This window comes from Phasianus colchicus, chromosome 20, assembly GCF_987193195.1.
Source record: "Phasianus colchicus chromosome 20, bPhaCol1.hap1.1, whole genome shotgun sequence".
Lineage (NCBI taxonomy): Eukaryota > Metazoa > Chordata > Aves > Galliformes > Phasianidae > Phasianus > Phasianus colchicus.
The window spans coordinates 11,191,540-11,211,214 of record NC_143455.1 but is presented as its reverse complement, the minus strand read 5'-3'; the positions used below and the strand labels follow the sequence as shown (position 1 = coordinate 11,211,214).

Genomic DNA, 19,675 nt, shown 5'->3' with positions numbered 1-19,675 from the left:
AATGGTGCTTCCATCATTCACAACAAGTACTGCATCCATTTTTCACATTTTTATCAGGGATGAGCAAGGAAAACCTAGGCACAGTATCAGCTTGGGCTCTGATGCACAGTACCAATCACTCTCAGCAAAATTAAATTCTCTGCTGGGGCAAGGATGAACTTCAAAGCAATGAGATAAGGAAAAGTCTATACTCACAAGCCAGAAGTCATTCTATCACCTTTGAAAACCATATATACAGACTGCATCGAAAGATGAACTAATACTTGCCTTGAATTAGCCAGCAGCCAGAATGGCTAGATAACAATTCTGCATGACAACAGATGCTCTTGTTCTATATTAGTTTTTTGGTATAACACAAAGTAGGATACAGAAGGCACTGAAATTTCCAGGCAGTAGATCCTAATGTATTCCTTGGCAAAAGGAGAAAAAAAACTATCCAGAAGAAAGGAGACGTCTTTTCTACTCACTGTCTCTCAAGAAGGTATCAGCAAAATATAAGGTGCGCACAAAGCCAGTGAAAGAGTCTTCTGCAGAACGGGCTTCAATCTTTCGCTGGACTGGAGCCAGTTCCATTTCCTGTAATATGCCTTGGTCAAATTTGCCATTTGCTTCATGTGTCTTCAAAGATGAGGAGAGATAGGGATGAGAGTGAAATAGTAAGAACAGCAGCAAAAGAAAGGGAAAGCACCTTCATAACAGTAATCAGATATATTCTGAATCATAGGTTCAACTTGAGAAGAGTATATTTTCACTAAAATTCTATTTTTATTTAATAGGTAGTAGCACTGGAAGACATTTTTGCCCTTACATAACAATAGATAACAGTATGTAAACGATCTCCTGCTCTAGGCAGTCTAAGTCAGAAGCCTACATGTTCTATGTCGTAAGCAGATGGAACCCAAAAAAGCAAAACCCTCACCTCTGAAGTATTTCCACCACCTCCTCGTCGCTTCCTACTGGACACTCGGCTTCTTCTAATCCGCCTGAATGACTGACGGAGGGACTTTTTCAAGGACTTCACCCGAGACAGTGGGCCTTCTAAAGCCAATTGATCACTGGGATGAAGTGTACACCTGAAAGGAGGGAGACACACTGTCAGTTTCCACTGGGTGACAAACACTCCCAAGAGTCTAACAGGACATACACAAATGGCTGTACAAGAATATGTCTATGTTCTTGAAGATCTTCAAGGAGAATTGAGACAGGGCTTGTTATACTGATTGCTCTCAAGATACCTCTTCTCATGACATGCTCAGTTAGCAATTTCACATCATCATGAACAGGGGATTACTCAGAAAATAAGATACTTACTTGACAAAAACCAGTCGTTTCTGCTGGTGATCAAAAAGTCCAAACCCATGACTAGTACCAAAGGCCACAAGCTTCCACTCAGAGTGAAGGGCCAGTGAGGTGACGACAGCTGGTGGTTGACATTGGACAAGGACAAATGGCTGAAAACCAGCTTCAAATTGAACAGGTCCATCTCGAGTCTTCAGTTTCTCATGACCTTTCCATCGATAGCCCTCTTGGTCCTGCAGGAGATCTGCTTCAACATGATCAACAACATGTTCTGCACCTTCATCATTCAGTTCCATCACCAGTACCTGAAAGAAAGAGGACAAGTTCTGCTACAGTTTCTATTATTCAAGCAGTCCTCCAAGCTCCAGGCCCTCTACGCAGCTGAGAAACCAGAGCACTTCTCAGAGCTCATAAGGAGTTAAATAAAATCTGAAAGACAGATCTGAAAAAGTAGAGAACTACAAAAAACATTTCCAGCAACTGAACCAATTTACTGCTACAGAAATAGGCGTTTCCAGCTTTAACGTATCTTCAAGTTGCACTGAGACAATCTGCACTAAAAACAAGGTTTATTTCAGTACCTGCCCCGCAGTACCAGCTACAGCCAAGTATCCACTGTATTTACACAGGTAGATCTTCTGGATCCCAAGTCTAGGATCATCGCTATAAGGGTCAAATGTACCAACCTAGGTGAGAGAACACACAGTAGGTAGACTTTGCAGGTGCATTAATTATGCAAAAAATCAAAACTGCTCAGGTTTTCAGAAAGCTTCTACAAGCAACAGCTATCTTACCTTGCGAAGAGGAGGCCATTCATCCTCACCCATTGTGTTCATATTATCATTGGGATCAGCATCTGTGAGAAACACTCTCACTGTGCTTAGCTTATAAAGGAGATGTAGGCAGACACCAGATGCATCCCAAAACCGCACAGTGCCATCTTCATGCCTGTATGAAGAAAAAAAAAAAGCTTCATAACCTGCATGACTAAGTTCTGTATTTACATTGCTCCCTTTGAACCAATCTGGATTACTGCTGGCACTTCTACACTGGCGTTTGTGAGGTGGAATGGGTAACTAACTCTTCAGGATCACAAATAAAACAACATTATAGGATAATCTGTGGATGCCACATCCTGTTTGCTCACAAGCAGAAGATTTTAGCATTATAAAGCTAGCAAACCCAGCTTGGAGATTTGTGAAGTTGCAGCCTTCTCTCTACCAAATAAGCAGACATTAATCTTACATGAAAGCCTCAGTTCAAAGGACAAGAAGCAATTGAAAATGGCTCCGTGATTTATTTTTTTTTTAATTATTTTTATTAGTACATACCCTGTTAGAAGCAAGTCCCTCTGAGGAGGATCAGGAGCTATGCTGGTACCACCATCAATTGGCCATGGCTACAAACACATTAAGAGAAGACAGTGACTTCCTAGGCAGTGATAGTGTGGAGAGAATATCAGTCAGGAGGAGAGTATGAACTTCAGTGCAAATGGAAGTGAAACAGTTCTTGCTGCTATAGCTTTTGTTTGGATTAGATGTTCTGACGCCAGCTGTGCTTTTCAGTGTAAGACACTCTTCACATTTCCTCAAGAAGCTGTGCCAAAAGCTCCATGCTTCTAAATGAGAAGTTTGTTATAACTGACAGCTGAGAACGCTAAGATTTCCCTTCTAGCTTGTCAAAGCCTGAAAAAAATAACATTTTAATACCCCAGCATGAGTAACTGCTGGTAGTGCTCTGGAAAAAAAGCTCTTCTCAACTCTATTAAGAAGCAGGACATCTGCTGACGACTCATCCGTCCACATGCACTCAACAGTGCAGATCACCCACATAATGAGCAGTCAAGCTCTTCTTAAATATATGGGAACACATGTACCTTTAAAGCTGCCATACCATATTTGAGAAGTGAACATTCTGCTTGCTCCCAGCACTAATAATCCTCTCCCAGAGTTTCAGTGGGATGTTGGAGACATGGTGTGAGCAAGTGATGGCTGAGCAGTGGAGAGAAGCCAAGTACGGAGGATGGATTGCTGGCCAGCCTGCAGATTTTAAATCTATAACTATCAGCTCTTCTTCTGCCAGCACCACCATAGCAGAAGGGTCATCAAACTCTGCAGAAACAAGATTCATTGATGTTGACAAAAATTACTACCCAAAATTAATATAAACAAGCTTCTGGTAAGTCTTGTACTAAAACTGCAACCATGGAGCTCTACAGAAACATGTTTTTGTTGGCAATACCACTAAACGTTTCTGTTTTTACTGGGCCTATTAAGGCACTAATATTAATAAATCTCAAGACACTAAAGATTATGTTTCTTTACCTCATTGCAGAATAAAATGAAATGTTAGCAACATCCATGGCTACATATCATGAGTTCAAACACACCACAACAGATATATACAGCCAGAACTCTAGGCTTACCTACAGCTAATTAACAGCATACGGTGGACAGAAATGCATACAGCTCAGCATGTGGTTGTTAGAACCACAGTTCATCTAAGGTAAGCTGCTTAAACACAGTAATGCCTTGGGTTCTGCAGAATGTTCTTCTGCCTGAGCTGAGGAGAGTTTCCAATTCAGCTCTCTTACTCCTCCGTTTTCCCTGATTCTAGAGTGTTGTGCCACATTTTCTGCACTTTTTAAAGAGCGTGCACATCATACAATGTATATATTTATATACATATATGACAAGATATAAAAAGAAATCTATTACTATAATCTTATAGGTGACATCTGACACAATCAAGAAAATTTTTCTTTGTAACCAATTAAACAAAGTGGAAAAAATTTACCCTGAAAGGACTGTATTATGGTAACACATGTATGATAGCCACTATAATAAATAGTGGGAAAAAAACAAAAACATGGATCCAGTAACAACATATCTAGAGGAAATTTAAGTCAACGCATAGCTCTAAATGTGTTGTCACAGCAATGGTCTGGGGCGGTAATCAGCGTGAGCCAAAAGCCAACTTGCAGCTCTTTGCTGACAATTCCTACTATCTTGTACTTCATTTCCCCCAGAATATACTTGCAAGAATGCATGCCAATAAGCAAACACATACCAAGGCTGTTCACTCAGTAGAATTAATTTCAAGAAATTAGTACTTGGCATCACAATTAGTTAGACATCCCAAGTTTCATCTGTCTGGCAACAGCCAAAATACAGCACTAATCATTTCAGTTTCTTCGTGAAAGAAAAAAAATTTACATTCAGTTTTAGATGCTTTATTACGCGTTCACTCACAGTTCCCAGTGAACTTCTAAATAAAGGACAGATATGACATTACCTATAACATCATACATGATCAGCCCTGCACTATATCTACTATTGCCAATATTAACCTTATATACTATTTTAAAAGTATTATTTTCCCTACAAAGGCACATATCTGAGCTCATTGCTTATGGCAAACATCTATTTTAAGCTGCTAAAGTAGCAAGCATGCTGGTTTGTTGTTTTTTTTTCCCCTATGACTGACATACACCCATCCACGAAAAGTAAAAGTAGTATTAGTGCTTTTTCAAAATTCTTTTCACAGCATATTTAGGATAGAGGAAAGTCACCACTAACCACCATGCCGCAACTCATGAGCTTTGCGCTTATTAAATTAAGTGGGTTTTGTATACAATTAATACCTTCATTTTGCCATTGCAGGGAAGACTGCTTAAGGGAAAACAAGGCAAGCTACGTACATCCAACTAAGCTCAGGCAATCAGCCACAAGAAAGCTCATTAAGAACAGAAACCTCATTTTATTGTAATTTTTTTTTTAAGTGCAACAACTTCAGCTCCCTGTAGAAGCTCCTGTCTGTAGTCACTAGAAGATAGTTTAACTGGATGCTTCAATCCTTGGGAAGTAAAAATATAAAGGCTCTTAATCTCAGTTACTTAATCCTAAAGGGACTTAAAGTTCAATTCCTGCATGTTATTTCTTCATAGAAAGAGACTGGTTTCTTTATTGATAAAAAGATAAACAGTGCTTCAAAACTAATGGTTCAGCACAATTGGAAGATGTTTATAAAAAGCATCCCTGTGTAGGTAAAGACTAAAGTAACAAACATATACAATACAAGCAGTTCACCTCAGTAACACCCTACCTATTTCATGACTTAAGAAGGCCTGCTAAAGAAGTCCAGTAGGGAGCAACATTCCTTCACCAGATTTGTAGTCTGTTTTATGCACTAAGCCAGAGGGAGCCAACCTACACACACACACTTGAAGGCCTGCTACTGCACAGCACGTGCTGAGAGCTGTCACCATCACCACTCACAGCACGCAAGACAAATAGGTCTGGAAAATATTCAACTAGGCAAACCAGAAAACCTGGGAAGATTCAGCAACGCAGATTTGCTTACAAGCTACTGAAAGGGATCAGACAAAACCGCACAAGTCTAGATGCAACTTCCAATACTGCACATTTGTTGAGCTTGAAATAACAATTTTACCTTCAGTTTCTTCAAGTTAACCACAAACAAGAACTACATCAGCATTTGGGAAAAACTCCTGACAATTCCATGGTACAGTGGAAGAAAAGACAAAGAAGTCCTTCAGCAGAAGTAAAAATCTGACAAACTAAAACATGTTGCAGAATGAGTGCTATTTTGTATTTTGCTGTTTACATTCAGGTTCACCAGCAGTAAGTAAATTAAATTCCCTACATACTGACCCTGGGTTCTGCCCCCTGTGCTGATTTATTACCCAGAGGCCGAGTCATAAATCCACGTAGTAAATAAAAGAAACAGTTTCTCAGTGGGAGTAAATTCTATTTTTAATTGTTGCCTTCTTTGAAATGCTGCTTTCAAACAGCAATATTCAGATCTTGATTTTACTACCTGGTTATGTCCAGTGTCCTGCTTATGCAGACATGAACTTAAGAGATCTTTTCTCACTAATGAAGTAGATAATATTCTAATGGATGCTCATCCTTTCTGTCAATATTTTACACTTCATTTTTAAAGGACAAAATCTCTCACTTCGAATCTCAAAAGCCCCCAGACAATTCAACTTCTTCATAATTCATAAGCTACTTATACCAGGTAGATTTCTAGATGAGTACATAGCTATTCTAGCTCTTCAGTGATGACCACATACCTGCAGTAGGTTCTGAACTGAAGATGATAAAGAAGTCTATCACTCGCGATGTGAAGTCAAAGGCTATTTGCTGGCTGCCATGAATAACAGAGATACTGTGCCGGTCACCATAACTAGCCCGGGGCATCCCTCCTTGGAATATAATGTAAGGAAGCCTTAAGAGAAAGACACAGCATATGCTGAAGTAAGGAGCAAGCACAACTTCAAAGACAAAGTCAAACTTTGACAAAAAAAAAACCTACATCTTAAAAAGCTCCTTTGAAGTGCTCTTATGGTATTGCACACTGTATCCTTTAAGTACTCCTTTCCAAAGCTAAGGATGAAGGAATATAACACAACCTTACCCATTCCTTGTTGTCTGCCAGTAGATCTTGGAGATGGCCTTGCACGGAAAAGGACCTATGAGAACAGAGCTAGTTACCATAATTGAAGAAATGCATCCTCACTTAAGATGTTCTTTATTCTGCTTTACTTAGGTCAGCTCAGTGACCAAGAAAAGGAGAGTCACCTGAACTAGAAAACAAAACTTCCCCAGACCAAGCCACATCAGACAACAAGTCTGCTGGAACATGCGGATCACAGTTACTCCTCGGGAAAACAACACTTAGACTCAGGGAAAGTTTTGAACTATGTTGCCGATAGCTAACAGAGTACAGAAGATGATTAAAATGTTAAAAACACAGACATTCCAGAAATTAAGTTAAAGATGATAGGGAGCTTCTAAAGCTTCTATTCACTTGAAAAATGAGGTCATCCCTATTTTATGTGTTTTTGCAAATCAGAAGATCCAAGCAACTCCTGTTGAACAGGACACTTGAACTAAAACAATGAGCTCAATCACCAACACCTTGTTCATAAAGGAAGAACATTCTTCAACACATTTGCTCTTCATGTTCAAGACTGACTCAGCAATGCAAAGGAGTTTAAAAATCCAAGAAACGGCTGGACTGAAATCAATTAATCCAGGCTCATAACCCATTGAAACGGCAGTTCTGCCTTTTGCCATCAGGATAAAACACTAGGGACAACCCATTGTGAATATCCCACATAGGCTGTAAGTGAGCCTGAATGAAAGTGCAACAACTAAATCTCACTTACTGACCATAAGGCACAAGGTTTTCCAGAGGCAGAGACTGCCTGTTGTCATTGGATACTGGCCACTGGGTGTAACTTCCATCATAATGACAACTAATGAATTTACTGCCATCCCTCTGCCAGGAGAGGTTCTCCAGTTGCTGAAAAGAAATAGACAATGATGTACTCTCAAGTTAAAAGTAAGAAAAGGAGGGGGAGAGAGACGAGGGAAAACAGGAGGGGAAAGGGAGAAATAAGCTTTGTCAAGCTCTTCCTGCATCCACTTATCTTCAGAGTGCCCTGAGAGGAGAGCGCTCTTCCTCCCATAAGAACTGCCTTTGGATTGGGTTAATACCTGGCTGCCCAGGAAATGGTGTGTCACTTTGTTATTCTGCCGGTCCCAGAGAACAATCAAGCCCCTGCTGTACCCAATCAGGATCTGGTCAGGGTTTTTAGGATGCTCCTGAAGGGCTTCTACCAATTCACATGATCGTCTGTTACAGTAATCTTCAGGTATCCTGCAGAAGAGAAAACAGATGTTTATTTCTGGTATAACTCAGTACAAGTGTAATAACAGTTGAAGTACAAGAAAGAAATTAAGCAATAAAATGCAGCCAGAGGAGAATAAGTGTAATCTTTTTGTAGATCTTTCAAGAAACAGAAAAACCTTACCTAAGGCCTATAACCAGGCCTGCCAAAATAGGCAGTATCCAGTATTTCCCCCCATTCACTCAAACCTTACAGGGAGTTCTGGGGCTGGATCTGAAGATTGTAATGCATACAATAAACAGAGCACAAGGTTTGCAGATTAACTCCCAGTATGCACTGTACAGTCAGCTCATGTTCAGCACCCCCCCAGTGACAGCACTAGGATGACCAGGACTGAAATGACTGCTTAACATACATCAGGACCAAAAATTACTTTCACAGAAGTCCTGCAGATTTGGAAAATGAATAATATAACAGCAAGATCCCAGTATGTAACTGGGGGTGACATCTGAACAAAGGATGCCTGCTCATGGGATTCCACTTCCACACAGGAGCGCCTATCTGCTCGCTCACCACTGCAGCACAGCCTCAGAGGTTATGGTCCTGTCCTCCAGGACTCCGAAAGATGGCAGTTCCACCACGAAGATGTTGCCACTCTCCGTGCCAAGGTACAGGACTTCCCGTGAGGAGTGGGGAAGGACAGCTGTTATCTGTGTGGCGCTTGGCGGAGAGCTGGAGAAGTAAAGTATCTAGTTAGCTACATGCAAGATGGTTATGTTTACCAAACTTGAGAGAACCAACAACTCAACTGGATGCTTACAAATGTAATTTGTTTTGCGGGCAGAGATTTTGAGCCAGGCAAACTTTTTTGAAGGCAAATTCTAGTGTTAAGGTAAATTATGTCAAAAACTTTTGACAAGCATGTGAACAAAGAGTAAGATGCCCTTTTACAGCGGTCTCTCTTGTAAAGCTGTCTCCAAAGGAGCTAAAAATAGCTCCTTCAAAATTGGCAAGATTAAATAAAAATAAAATCACATTGGTATTTAAGTCTGACTTAACAGATGTATAGATGTGCTTCACCTTAAAATTTACAGTTCCTGTACACAAAGAAGTAGATATACAACATCAAACTTAAAAACAGAGTTTTTGCCCCAGAAACTCACACTTGACATTGGTACAATCTTAAAAGGTGGTCTCCTGAGTCCTAACAAACTTTTGCTAGTTTCTAAGTGTGCCTCTTTAATGAGCTCATAGGAATCATAGAGTCTGTAAGATCAAGACAAACTCTACTAAAATAATTACAATTTTCTTTCTTGCTAAACCACACATAGTTCAAAACCACTCTTGAAGATTACCCAGGTGGTCCTTTCAGTGTGAAGCGATGATCTTCCCACAGCTCAGATGCTCCACTGTGCTGCTTCAGGCTCCAGAGATGCAAGCTGTTATCATCTAGTAATGTCACCAGCTGGCACTAAAATACCACATGATACCTTTTTTTAGAATCACAACATCAAATACAATACAGAAAATCTAAAGATTAAGTTGCTGCTGTAAATAATTCTCTCTGCTAAAGCAGGATCAGGGCTTGTAGGTGGGCATATGTATATATGTGGTGGGTATGTATACGCACGCATAGACTACATTCAGCTGCACTGCAGCAGCTTGGTAGATTAACAGCAAGGCACTTGGAGGAAGACAAGAATTAGTCTAAAGGCCGAAAACATTCATCTATAGAACAACAATGGCACAGGTTATCGCTAAGGGAGAACATATGAAGTTAGATTTTTGGAAAAAGACCAGCCTAGGATGTAAAGCTCAGTAAGGCAACTCCAAGTATTAGTTCACCATCTTGCTCAGCACGGTTTGCAGCAACACATCCCAGCTTGGGGTGGGGCTGATACAGTTTACTACACCGCACTCCTTGCATTTTTCATGTTCAACCTCATTCTGGAGAGCTGTGTCAGAGTCCTTTCACGGGCCCCGCCCTGCTGGCTTTGTGTCCAAATTGAAGCATTTTGCCTACTGAAGCCACACCTGGTACAACACTCCCCATTAAAGTTTCAGGATGTACCATTAGTTAAGCAAATAGACACCCAAAACCACTTGAAGAATTAAATCCCTCTCAGAACAGGCTACTTGAGCTACACTGGGGACATCAGACAAAACACATGGCCAAGACACCAGTCTGACAGTCAAGGGAAGGGAAAGTGGTTAGACAACCAGCAGCCATTTGGAAAACTCTGCCTTATTACCATTCTTACCACACTATTTGAGATAAACGACTAAATTACAAATAATAAAGCTACTCTAAGTTTTACCAAGCTTCTCCACAGCAACAAGTACTGCTGAGAGCACAGAATATTGGAATAAGCGTTACAGACCAGCAGCAGCTGAATAAACTCAATTACAGGAGTTCAGTTACCAGGAATAAACTCAACACATATTTAATAAAAGTCTACAAAAGTTACAGGGCACTGAAAATACACTCACCTGGTCAGGTATAAAGTGAATCTGCATTACAGTATTGTTTTCTTCATGTAAACCCACAAATTCCACCCCAGGAGCACCATATCTGAAGGCTTTGTTGAGGTTCTAACGTATTTAAGAATATCCACATTTGCAGTTAACTGATAAGAAGCATGCTAGCTAGCAAGATGAAGAGAGATCAGTTTGAAACCATGTTGTACTGGTCATGGACTGGACAAAAAGAAAATATGCCCCATTCCTAGAGGTGTTCAAGGCCAGATTGGATGGGGCCCTGGTCTAGTATTAAATGGGAAGGTTGGTGGCCCTGCATGTGGCAGGGGGGTTGGAGATTCATGATCCTTGATGTCTCTTCCAACCCTGGCTATTCTGTGATTCTGTGAAAAAACATGCCTACTTTGATTTTACGTGCTTGTGTGCTTAAAGCAGACTGCAGGAGAACATGGAAGTTTACTTCATCCTTTGAGAATCTGCAGAAGAGGTACCTGAACCCCGTTTTCTGAATCTTCTGCTTTTTTTCCCCTCAGAGATGTTTAATGGTTTCCCAGACACTACAGTACTGCTTGTTTGTAACCAAGAGACAAATGGCTACTGCTTGCATGAGAGTCCAGACTCTGAACGCAAACAGCACCAGGAATGATTAAGCATAAGTGGAGAGCATACCAACTTTTCCTTTCTGGGATGAGCAATCTGGCTGCTGTACAGCATACCTTGCTGGCACTGCACCACAGGAATCACCTCTATGCCTTGCATATATGCAAAAAAATCAAAATGGACCTCACTGCATTAGCTTTAAAAAATCACCATTTTCAGTGTCTAGGTCTAATGCCTATATGGTCACAAATACAGGAAGCTGAATGCATTTCTGCCTTCAGATTTAACCTCTGAAATACAATCGCTTTAACGAAAGAAAAAAAAAGAAAGCCTGCTCCAAATATTTAAACAATCTGGAAATTTACAATGTGAAGGATTGCTAAACTTGGGCTAGATGTAGTCTGACCTTCTGCACAACAAAAGCAGAGTTTCTTCTAAGATCAGCATCAAACTCAACTTCTGTTTGAGCAATAGTTCAGCTCTTGGCATTCTGATCAAACCAAAATCAATTTAAACCTAGACAAACTGTTCCAATGCTCAGTAATCCGTGTTTGCAAATTTTTACTTAGAGCAACTTATTATAAGGCCTTCACAGTTGTATATTCTTATGCTGCCAGAGAAACCTTGCTGAAATTGTTCAAAAGGATACAGTTTGATGGCTCCCGACCGCGTTCCAATGGCCATAAGGTGGAGAAATGGACTATAGCCCAACGCGCTGGGTTGATGGGGAAATCCATGTTCCACAGTCTAGCAAAGAGAAAGACAAATCATGATCAAAGAGCACGTCTCATGGCATTGTTGTATACAGATAAAAAAAAAAAAGTTAAATATGGCATAGCAGTCTGAAATACAGAAATGGAAAAGCAATACTCTGAAAACAGTAACCCAAACAGCTCTTTGTATTATTTGTAACTCTGCATAAGCATGACTTACTCAGTCAACAGAACACACTAACACCCCACATCAATTTTACCTCTGTAAGCCACCTGCTCAGCATAATTTCAAAGTCCAATACAACTACTTCCTACTGCAAAGTCAGCTTTACCTATTAAATTCTAAGAAAGTCAGTCTTCATGACCTTCTCTTATTGACTGACATCAAAAAATGGTGCAAAGCTGTGATGAAGTACAGAATAAACATCAATGTTCACTATGAAAGCTAAATAGATTTGGGGAAAGTCAAGAAAAAACTACTACGACTGATATTCATTTTCTGAGGGTACCAGAAAGAACGTCAGGCTTCAACAAGAGAAGGAGACTGCACTAATACCTCAGAGAAATTCATTTGTTAATTAAAAAAAAAAAAGAAAAAGACCAGTGACTACCATGGGAAGCAGTGTATTGCTTGATTGTAATGACTTCTCCAAAGTATAATTTACATCGCACTAAGACTGAGATTTGGAGTGTGCCGTATGCATCACAATTAGCAGAGGTTATGCATTTATACACTATGGCAAAACGTTCTGCCATACTTACAGGTTGCGGTCATTTGTAAGACCTCTCAGTCAGGCTTCTACAAATACTCATGTACAGCTCTTGTCATTGACCACAGAAATCTCGCATGCATAAGTGTTCAACAATGTACAGCTACATAAAGGCAGCTTTGTGTGCCTGAAGATAAACAGAGCTGCTTCCCTAGAAAACACTGTTATCCTTATAATTCAATCTTTTGAGAAAATATGTTCTTCTAAGACAAGCTGAGCAGCTACAGAGAGGAACTGATTACAAAAGAACTCAACGACCACACGTAGAAAAAAGTGATAAGCAGAGAACCCTCCATCTACAGAAGTAGACGCTTGTGCCTCACTCCCATTCTCATTACCATTATTTTGTTGAGATGGAGCTACCACATCACTTGGCTTTATGGTTTACTCAGCATAGGAGGAACTGGACTTTATGTCCTGCATAGTAATTTTCCAATTTAATCCTCTTCAGAAGTTAAAAAAAATAAAGCCAGTTTCATTTTTGTGGTCATGGTATTACCCTGAGGTGCTCCCAGCTGAAAGGCCGTACAAAACAGTTTAATGTCCTTTAACTGTTCCTGCTAAAAACACAGGCGTAGGAGGATAGCCTGATCCCAGTCTCCCAGACTACTTAATCTGGCCATTCTGTCGTAATTTTTAAATCGTAAAACCAGACCTCCTTCCTTTCAATCATCAGACCAACCCAGTTGGAGGTCATGTTAGAAGATAAGCTATTTTAGAGCACAAAAAAATTGGAAAGATTGGAATATTTCCTATATTTTCCCTTGCCAACTCATAATGCTTGGCAAAGCGGTAGCTTGTAAATTAACACTAGCACTACTGGCACCGAGAGCCGAATTTATTTCCTTTTGTCACAGGTTCATCTCTTGCCTTATTCATTTATATACCACAAAGGTAACTTAGGTGTTAAATTTCGAGAAGTCAATTTTTCCTTAATGCCCCACTTGAAGTTGTGCCTAACCAACCTCTGCCCATCTTTGCATACGAGACTTCCTAGTGGAGGCTTCATGAAATTCAGAACTGTAACTGTGAATTTAGAGTTGAAACAGAACAGTTTTCTAAACAAACATTTACAAAGAATTTCTTTGTTTGACAACAGCTACTGAGGTAACATAGAAAAGTTTTCTAGTTGGCAAAGTTGTTGGAGTATGAAGCCATCACGTACAAATCTCTGAATAAAATTCAATTTTTTTTCCTAACCACAAATAAGACAGGACAACAGACACCACTGCACACTCTCCCAAAAGAATAAAGAATTTGGTAGGGAGAGACCAGTGTAATTCCACTGCTAGTTTTCATTTCAACTTCCTGATAGTCACTGTGCTGTCACACCACCAGCAGAACCAGGTGTTATTTTCAAGGAAATGTCAATTAGGAATTGCATTTAGCCTGAGATTACTTTCATCCAGGAACATGAGAATTACTACTGACCCTTCTTATAACAGAAAACCAAGACACAGACGATCCCATACTGTGTGTTAGGATGCTGTCAACACTAAACTTAGTATCGGCTTAATTATATCTTGGTTTTGATGCGCTATTTGAAAACACATTATACAAATTGGTATAATCTTTAACTGTCAGATATTAGACCTATGAACAGTTCTGTTACACAGTTCAATCATTCAATCCTACTAATAGGATGATAATTTTTTGCCCAGAGTTTCCTTTAAAAGAAGATTTGAAGAAACCTTCCTTCCAAGCCTGTTGACAAATCTGCAAAAGCTGCAGTAACTATTCGTCCAAGAGCAAGGATTAGGAAAGTCAAGGCACAGATGAAGCTGATCTTGGCAAGGGATGTGAAAGATAACCAGAAGGTGTTCTACAGGTACATAGCAAAAGGAGACAGGCCAAGAAGAGTGCTCCCCTTTGGATGAAAGGTAACGGGGAGCTGGCTTCCTCAGACATAGAAAAAGCTGAGGTACTCCGTGAGTGCTTTGCCTCAGTCTTTACGGCTGGTCAGGCTTCCCATGTCTGCCAGGACCATGAGCCTCTAGGTGAGGGTGCGGGTAGTGGTTTCTGTCCCAGCTAACGGTGGAACAAGTCTGAGTCCTCCTCATGAAACTGAACGTGTACAAGTCCATGGGGCCACATGATATCCAGCCTAGAGTTCTGAAAGAGATGACTGCTGTGTTTGCTGAGCCACTCTCCATCATATTTGAAAAATCATGGCTGTCTGGTAAAGTCCCCAGCGACTGGAAAAAGGGAAATGTTACTCCCATTTTTAAGAAGGAGAGAAAGGAAGACCTGGGGAACTACAGGCCAATGAGCCTCACCTCTGTGCCAGAGAATATCATGGAGCAGATCCTCTTAGAAGCTATGTTAAGGCACACACAAGACAAAGAGGTGATTCAAGACAGGCAGCATGGCTTCACCAACGGCAGACTGTGCCTGACCAATCTGGTGGCCTTCTATGATGGAGTGACAGCTTCAGTGGACGGGCGATGCATGTCATCTACCTGGACTTCTGCAAAGCCTTTGGCATGGTCCCTCACCACATCCTTCTCTCTAAATTGGAGAGGTGTGGATTTGAAGGATGGCCTGTTTGATGGATTAGGAATTGGCTGGCTGGATGCAGCCAAAGGGTTGTGATCAGTGGTTCTGCAACAGGGTGGTGGCCAGTCACAAGTGGTGTCCCTCAGGAGTCGGTTTGGGACCAGTCCTCTTCAGCATCTTCAATGACATAGACGATGGCATTGAGAGCATCTTCAGCAAGTTTGCAGATGACACCAAGCTGAGCGGTGCAGTTGATACATTGGAGGGAAGGGAAGCCACCCAGAGGGATCTGGACAGGCTAGAGAAGTTGGCCTGGGGGGAAGATCTCCTTAGAGAGCAGCCCTGCAGAGAAGGACTTGGGGGTCCTGGTGGACGAGAGGCTGGACATGAGCCAGCAGTGTGCACTTGCAGCCCAGAAGGCCAACTGTGTTCTGGGCTGCATTAAAAAAGGAATGGCGAACAGGGCGAGAGACGTGATCATCCCCCTCTACTCAGCTCTTGTGAGAGTCTACCTGGAGTACTGCATCCAGGCCTGGAGCCCCCCAATACAGGAAAGACTTGGAGCAGGTCCAGAGAAGGGCCACTAAGATGATCAGAGGGCTGGAGCACCACTCCTATGAGGACAGGTTGAGGGAACTGGGATTGTTTAGCTTGGAGAAGAGAAGGCTCTAGGGAAACCTCATTGTGGCTTCCCAGTACTTGAGAAGAGCGTATAAACAGGAAGGGAAAGGGCTGTTTACGAGCATGGATAGTGATAGGACAAGGGGGAATGGTTTTAAACTGAGACAGGGGAGGTTTAGGTTAGATATTAGGAGGAATTTTTTCACACAGAGGGTGGTGACAATGGAACAGGTTGCCCAAGGAGGTTGTGGATGCTCCATCCCTGGAGGCATTCAAGACCAGGCTGGATTTGGCTCTGGGCAGCCTGGACTAGTGGCTGGCGACCCTGCACATAGCAGGGGGGTTGAAACTGGATGATCATTGTGGTCCTTTTCAACCCAGGCCATTCTATGATTCTATGATTTTACTCCATAAGCAACTGTGCAACCACACTAATGGTTTCTGGTAGCCTTGAATCTTCAATCAAGATGCCCATAAGACAGAATGGCTTCTAGGCTATCTACAACACCACAAAGGCCAGGCATTCACACTCATTGTACTTATTAATCCAGACCTTTTTCTTGCACTTATTTAAAATCCAGGACCTGTTTTTTTTCTTTGCTAAATCTCATCAAGCAAACTGTTCGGCTAGCCTCATTCTCTCATCTCAACGCAGCTTTCATCAGTGAACCCTTTCACCTGCTCAGCAGGTAAACTCAGCAAGGGGAGTGGGAGGGAGGAGGGAGCGACACGACACAGAGAGGTTACAAAGGAGCCTTTCAGCGGAACTGAAATGAGAAACCAGAGTGGCAAAGCATGCCCTTCTTTTCAAGAGGGCCTTTGTTTCTCTGAGGAGCTTTCATTTTCATTTTTCTCTAGCTATAGATTTGTCAAACTCAGTAAGCCTCAGCAGAATTAACTAATAGAAAAACTTAGTGTCAGTCATCATATTTACTGCAGGAAAAATGCAGACAAGCTTAACAGTTGTTCCTAACTCACTCTAAAGCTGTGCCACTGAAATTCAGTGCCATCTTCCTCATTTCATTTCTATCAGATTGTTTTGTAACAAACCAACTACAGGCAATACATGCACTGTACATTTATTAACATGTCATTTGAATCACAGAATCACCAACCTTACACAGAAGGTTGGAAAAAACCTACAAGATCATCCAGTCCAAACATCACCAATAGTTCTCACTAAATGAGACAACATCCAAACGTTCCTTGAACACCTCCAGGGTCGGTGACTCCACCACCTCCCTGGACAGCCCATTCCAGTGCTTGACCACTCTTTCAGAGAAGTAATATTTCCTAACATCCAGCCTGAATCTTCCTTGGCGCAACTTGAAGCCATTCTCTCTAGTCCTGTCACTTGTTACACAAGAGAAGAGGCCAACCTCCAGCTCACTACAACCTCCCTTCAGGTAGTCACAGAGAGCAATAAGGTCTTCCCTGAGCCTCCTGTTCTCCAGACTGAACAATCCTCATAAGGCCTGTGCTCCAGACCCCTCACCAGCTTTGTTGCCCTAAGAAACATTTCTTCATTGAAGAAACAATGAAGCCAGTATGTTAAATCTACTCTGCATAAACATTAATTCAGTATTTAAGATAAGCTATCCATCACCTCCATTAGCAAAGAGTTGAGAAGACTGAAAATAAGGGGAAAAAAATAAAGCCACAAATTAAATACAATGTTCACAATTTGGTAGCATTCAACTATAAGACAGCCTGTTTGTTTCACCTGTGTTACCCACCATCCAGTCTGATGGCACCAGCCTAGACGTGTCTGTTCTGTGGGGCTTGGACTTAGCCAAAGGCATCCAAATGCTACTTCTAAAAGCAGGACAAACTTAAAGAATTAGACTGCCAAGCATTCATACAGTATTCTTCATTCTATCCACTGAGCTAAAAACAGATTCTTGCAATAGGTATACAAAAGTGTGGGAAGTTCTTAGTCATACAGAAAAACATAAGCTAAGCTAAGCGACTAGAAGAACTTAGGAAGATGTTGCTTGAAACAAACACAACTTAATTGAGAATTTGAAGAGCTAGTCCAGTACCCAGTCAGTCCTTTAAAACCATTTGGACTACCTCCTGTATGGAAAGATATAAGAAGGAAGCTGTAGAAGATCATAGATGTCAAAACTTGAGGGAGTGAAACAAAGAAAGACACCACCCTAAAAATCATCAGACACTGATTAAAAATAACCAAATAAATAAATATATCCATTACTAGGTCAGTATGGCCAGAGTCCACAGCATGCATGGCATTATATGGTCATATTTAACTTCTGTGTAAGCAATAAAGTTAGAGCAGGAATCCCTAGTACTTTTAAGGGACATATCAACTATGGAGTCCCTACCACCAGAGGCAGTCAGACTGAAGAGGTGAAAATATGCTATGCGGTTTCTCTAATTAGCAACTTCACTGTCCCATCAAATAAGCAGGTTCTTAACAAGAAGTGTTTCAAAGGCCTCAAATATTAAGTGTTAAAATAAAACTTGCTTACCAGCTCACTGTTTTTATAGCGCATTAAACAAGAAAATAATATTTTTGTCTCCTTGAAGTCACAACCTTCAACAGGTCAGAACTGCGGCCTGATTTGCCCAAATTTTCTCAGTCTACCTACCTATGAGCAGACACTTATTGTATCAAAGGGCAGATGTTTAAAGGATTCTTCATCTCTGGAAATACTGAAACAGGGGACACAAGACTTGGAAAATTTTATGTAAGGAAAAGGTATAATGTAAAAGCTCCTGGAGGTAATATGAAAGCACTGGTCCATCCTTCCAATTCTTGTCATAAAAGAGTAAATTTGCTTGGCTTAGAAGCACAAAATTCATTTTCTAAAGCCTTTAATCACAAAGTTGCAATGAATAAATCACTAGGAAGTTTCCAAAGTAGTCACCCCCCGTAGAAACAAGATGTCATTTTTACCTTCAAGACTGAATCAAACAGAGTCTCAAATTCTGATGCCAAGCTCAAACATATCTGGAATTTTCCCTCTGCTGCAAAAGTTTGTTCTTTCAAAGATGTCCTGTTTTGCATCACCCCAATTAGTCTGACTCTGGGAGGTAAAGCTTAGCCAAACATTCCCAAAAGAAAAGGGCTATTGAGGAAGAGACATCTCTGAAAAAACAAAGGTTTTTTTTTTCCCTCATCTTACATAAAATTTTATATGCTTTTAAGCAGTTTTGACTTATCCCTGTGACGTCTTCTGAAACAGACAGTACATTCAACTAAATGCAGTCAAACTGAAGTTACATTCACTGAAATTCCTACTGCATCTGCACAAGCACTTCCTCATAGTAGCAAGGAGAAAATAGGTCTGAAGCAGCCTTGAGTTCCCTTTATCTCCCCAGTGGGAGGTGAATGTGCATGAAAGTAATGTGTTTTAGTACCAGATTATATTAAAACATTTGTCTCCAAGCTTCCAAATTTCCACTTTAATGAATCAAAGAGATTATTTCCTATGCTGACATCATTCATCCATTACACTTTTCGGAAAAATGCCATTTAAACTTTGGAAATTCAAAATCTACACATATATTTCTAATACCAATAAAGGTTTTTGTAAGCAGCCATTAGCCTAGCAATGAATTCATATTAAGCATTTACAAGGTTAAATGCACTACATGTTCCTGTCTAGAATTCAGAATGTATACAGTGCTGGATACCCAGCACAGCCATTACTAGTTCCTCCTCTTAAAGAGAAGGCAAAAAAAAAAAAAAAAACAATACAAAATCAGACTAAGATAATAGTGAGTTATTGTTAATTATTCATGGTCACTGTACTGTCCTAGGTAGTCCCACATCTCTATCAAATACTTAAATTTGCATTTAAAAAAAGCAGTACACTTATAACCCCAAGTATAATCACAGTCAAAGAACCGTGGCTTCAGCTGCGTCACAAACTGTGTCTCACCTGTCTACCTTAAGAAAAATATTTACTTTTATAATGGTACTGCAAAGACTAGTTATAATGTAAACTGTCACAGCACATAGCAGGACAAAGTGCTGAACACTCAGAGTAAAGGAAAGTTGCAGCAAAGAT

At 40.7% G+C, this 19,675-nt stretch overlaps 1 protein-coding gene across 4 annotated transcripts in view; it reads right to left on the bottom strand.

Annotated features, from left to right (window-relative positions):
* The window catches only part of LLGL2 (LLGL scribble cell polarity complex component 2), a 34,629-nt gene that overhangs the window by 7,007 nt on the left and 7,947 nt on the right, over positions 1 to 19,675 (bottom strand). For all 4 annotated transcript variants that reach the window (XM_031598609.2, XM_031598610.2, XM_090121781.1 and 1 more), the window contains 15 exons: positions 11,688 to 11,785; positions 10,451 to 10,532; positions 9,316 to 9,431; positions 8,534 to 8,692; positions 7,827 to 7,989; positions 7,500 to 7,632; positions 6,742 to 6,796; positions 6,398 to 6,552; positions 3,193 to 3,410; positions 2,631 to 2,698; positions 2,094 to 2,247; positions 1,881 to 1,985; positions 1,312 to 1,604; positions 920 to 1,073; positions 468 to 618 (listed from right to left, as the gene is read on the bottom strand). In XM_031598609.2, the coding sequence (XP_031454469.2) occupies positions 468 to 618; positions 920 to 1,073; positions 1,312 to 1,604; positions 1,881 to 1,985; positions 2,094 to 2,247; positions 2,631 to 2,698; positions 3,193 to 3,410; positions 6,398 to 6,552; positions 6,742 to 6,796; positions 7,500 to 7,632; positions 7,827 to 7,989; positions 8,534 to 8,692; positions 9,316 to 9,431; positions 10,451 to 10,532; positions 11,688 to 11,785 (2,104 nt within the window). The remainder of the gene's footprint in view (positions 1 to 467; positions 619 to 919; positions 1,074 to 1,311; positions 1,605 to 1,880; positions 1,986 to 2,093; positions 2,248 to 2,630; positions 2,699 to 3,192; positions 3,411 to 6,397; positions 6,553 to 6,741; positions 6,797 to 7,499; positions 7,633 to 7,826; positions 7,990 to 8,533; positions 8,693 to 9,315; positions 9,432 to 10,450; positions 10,533 to 11,687; positions 11,786 to 19,675) is intronic.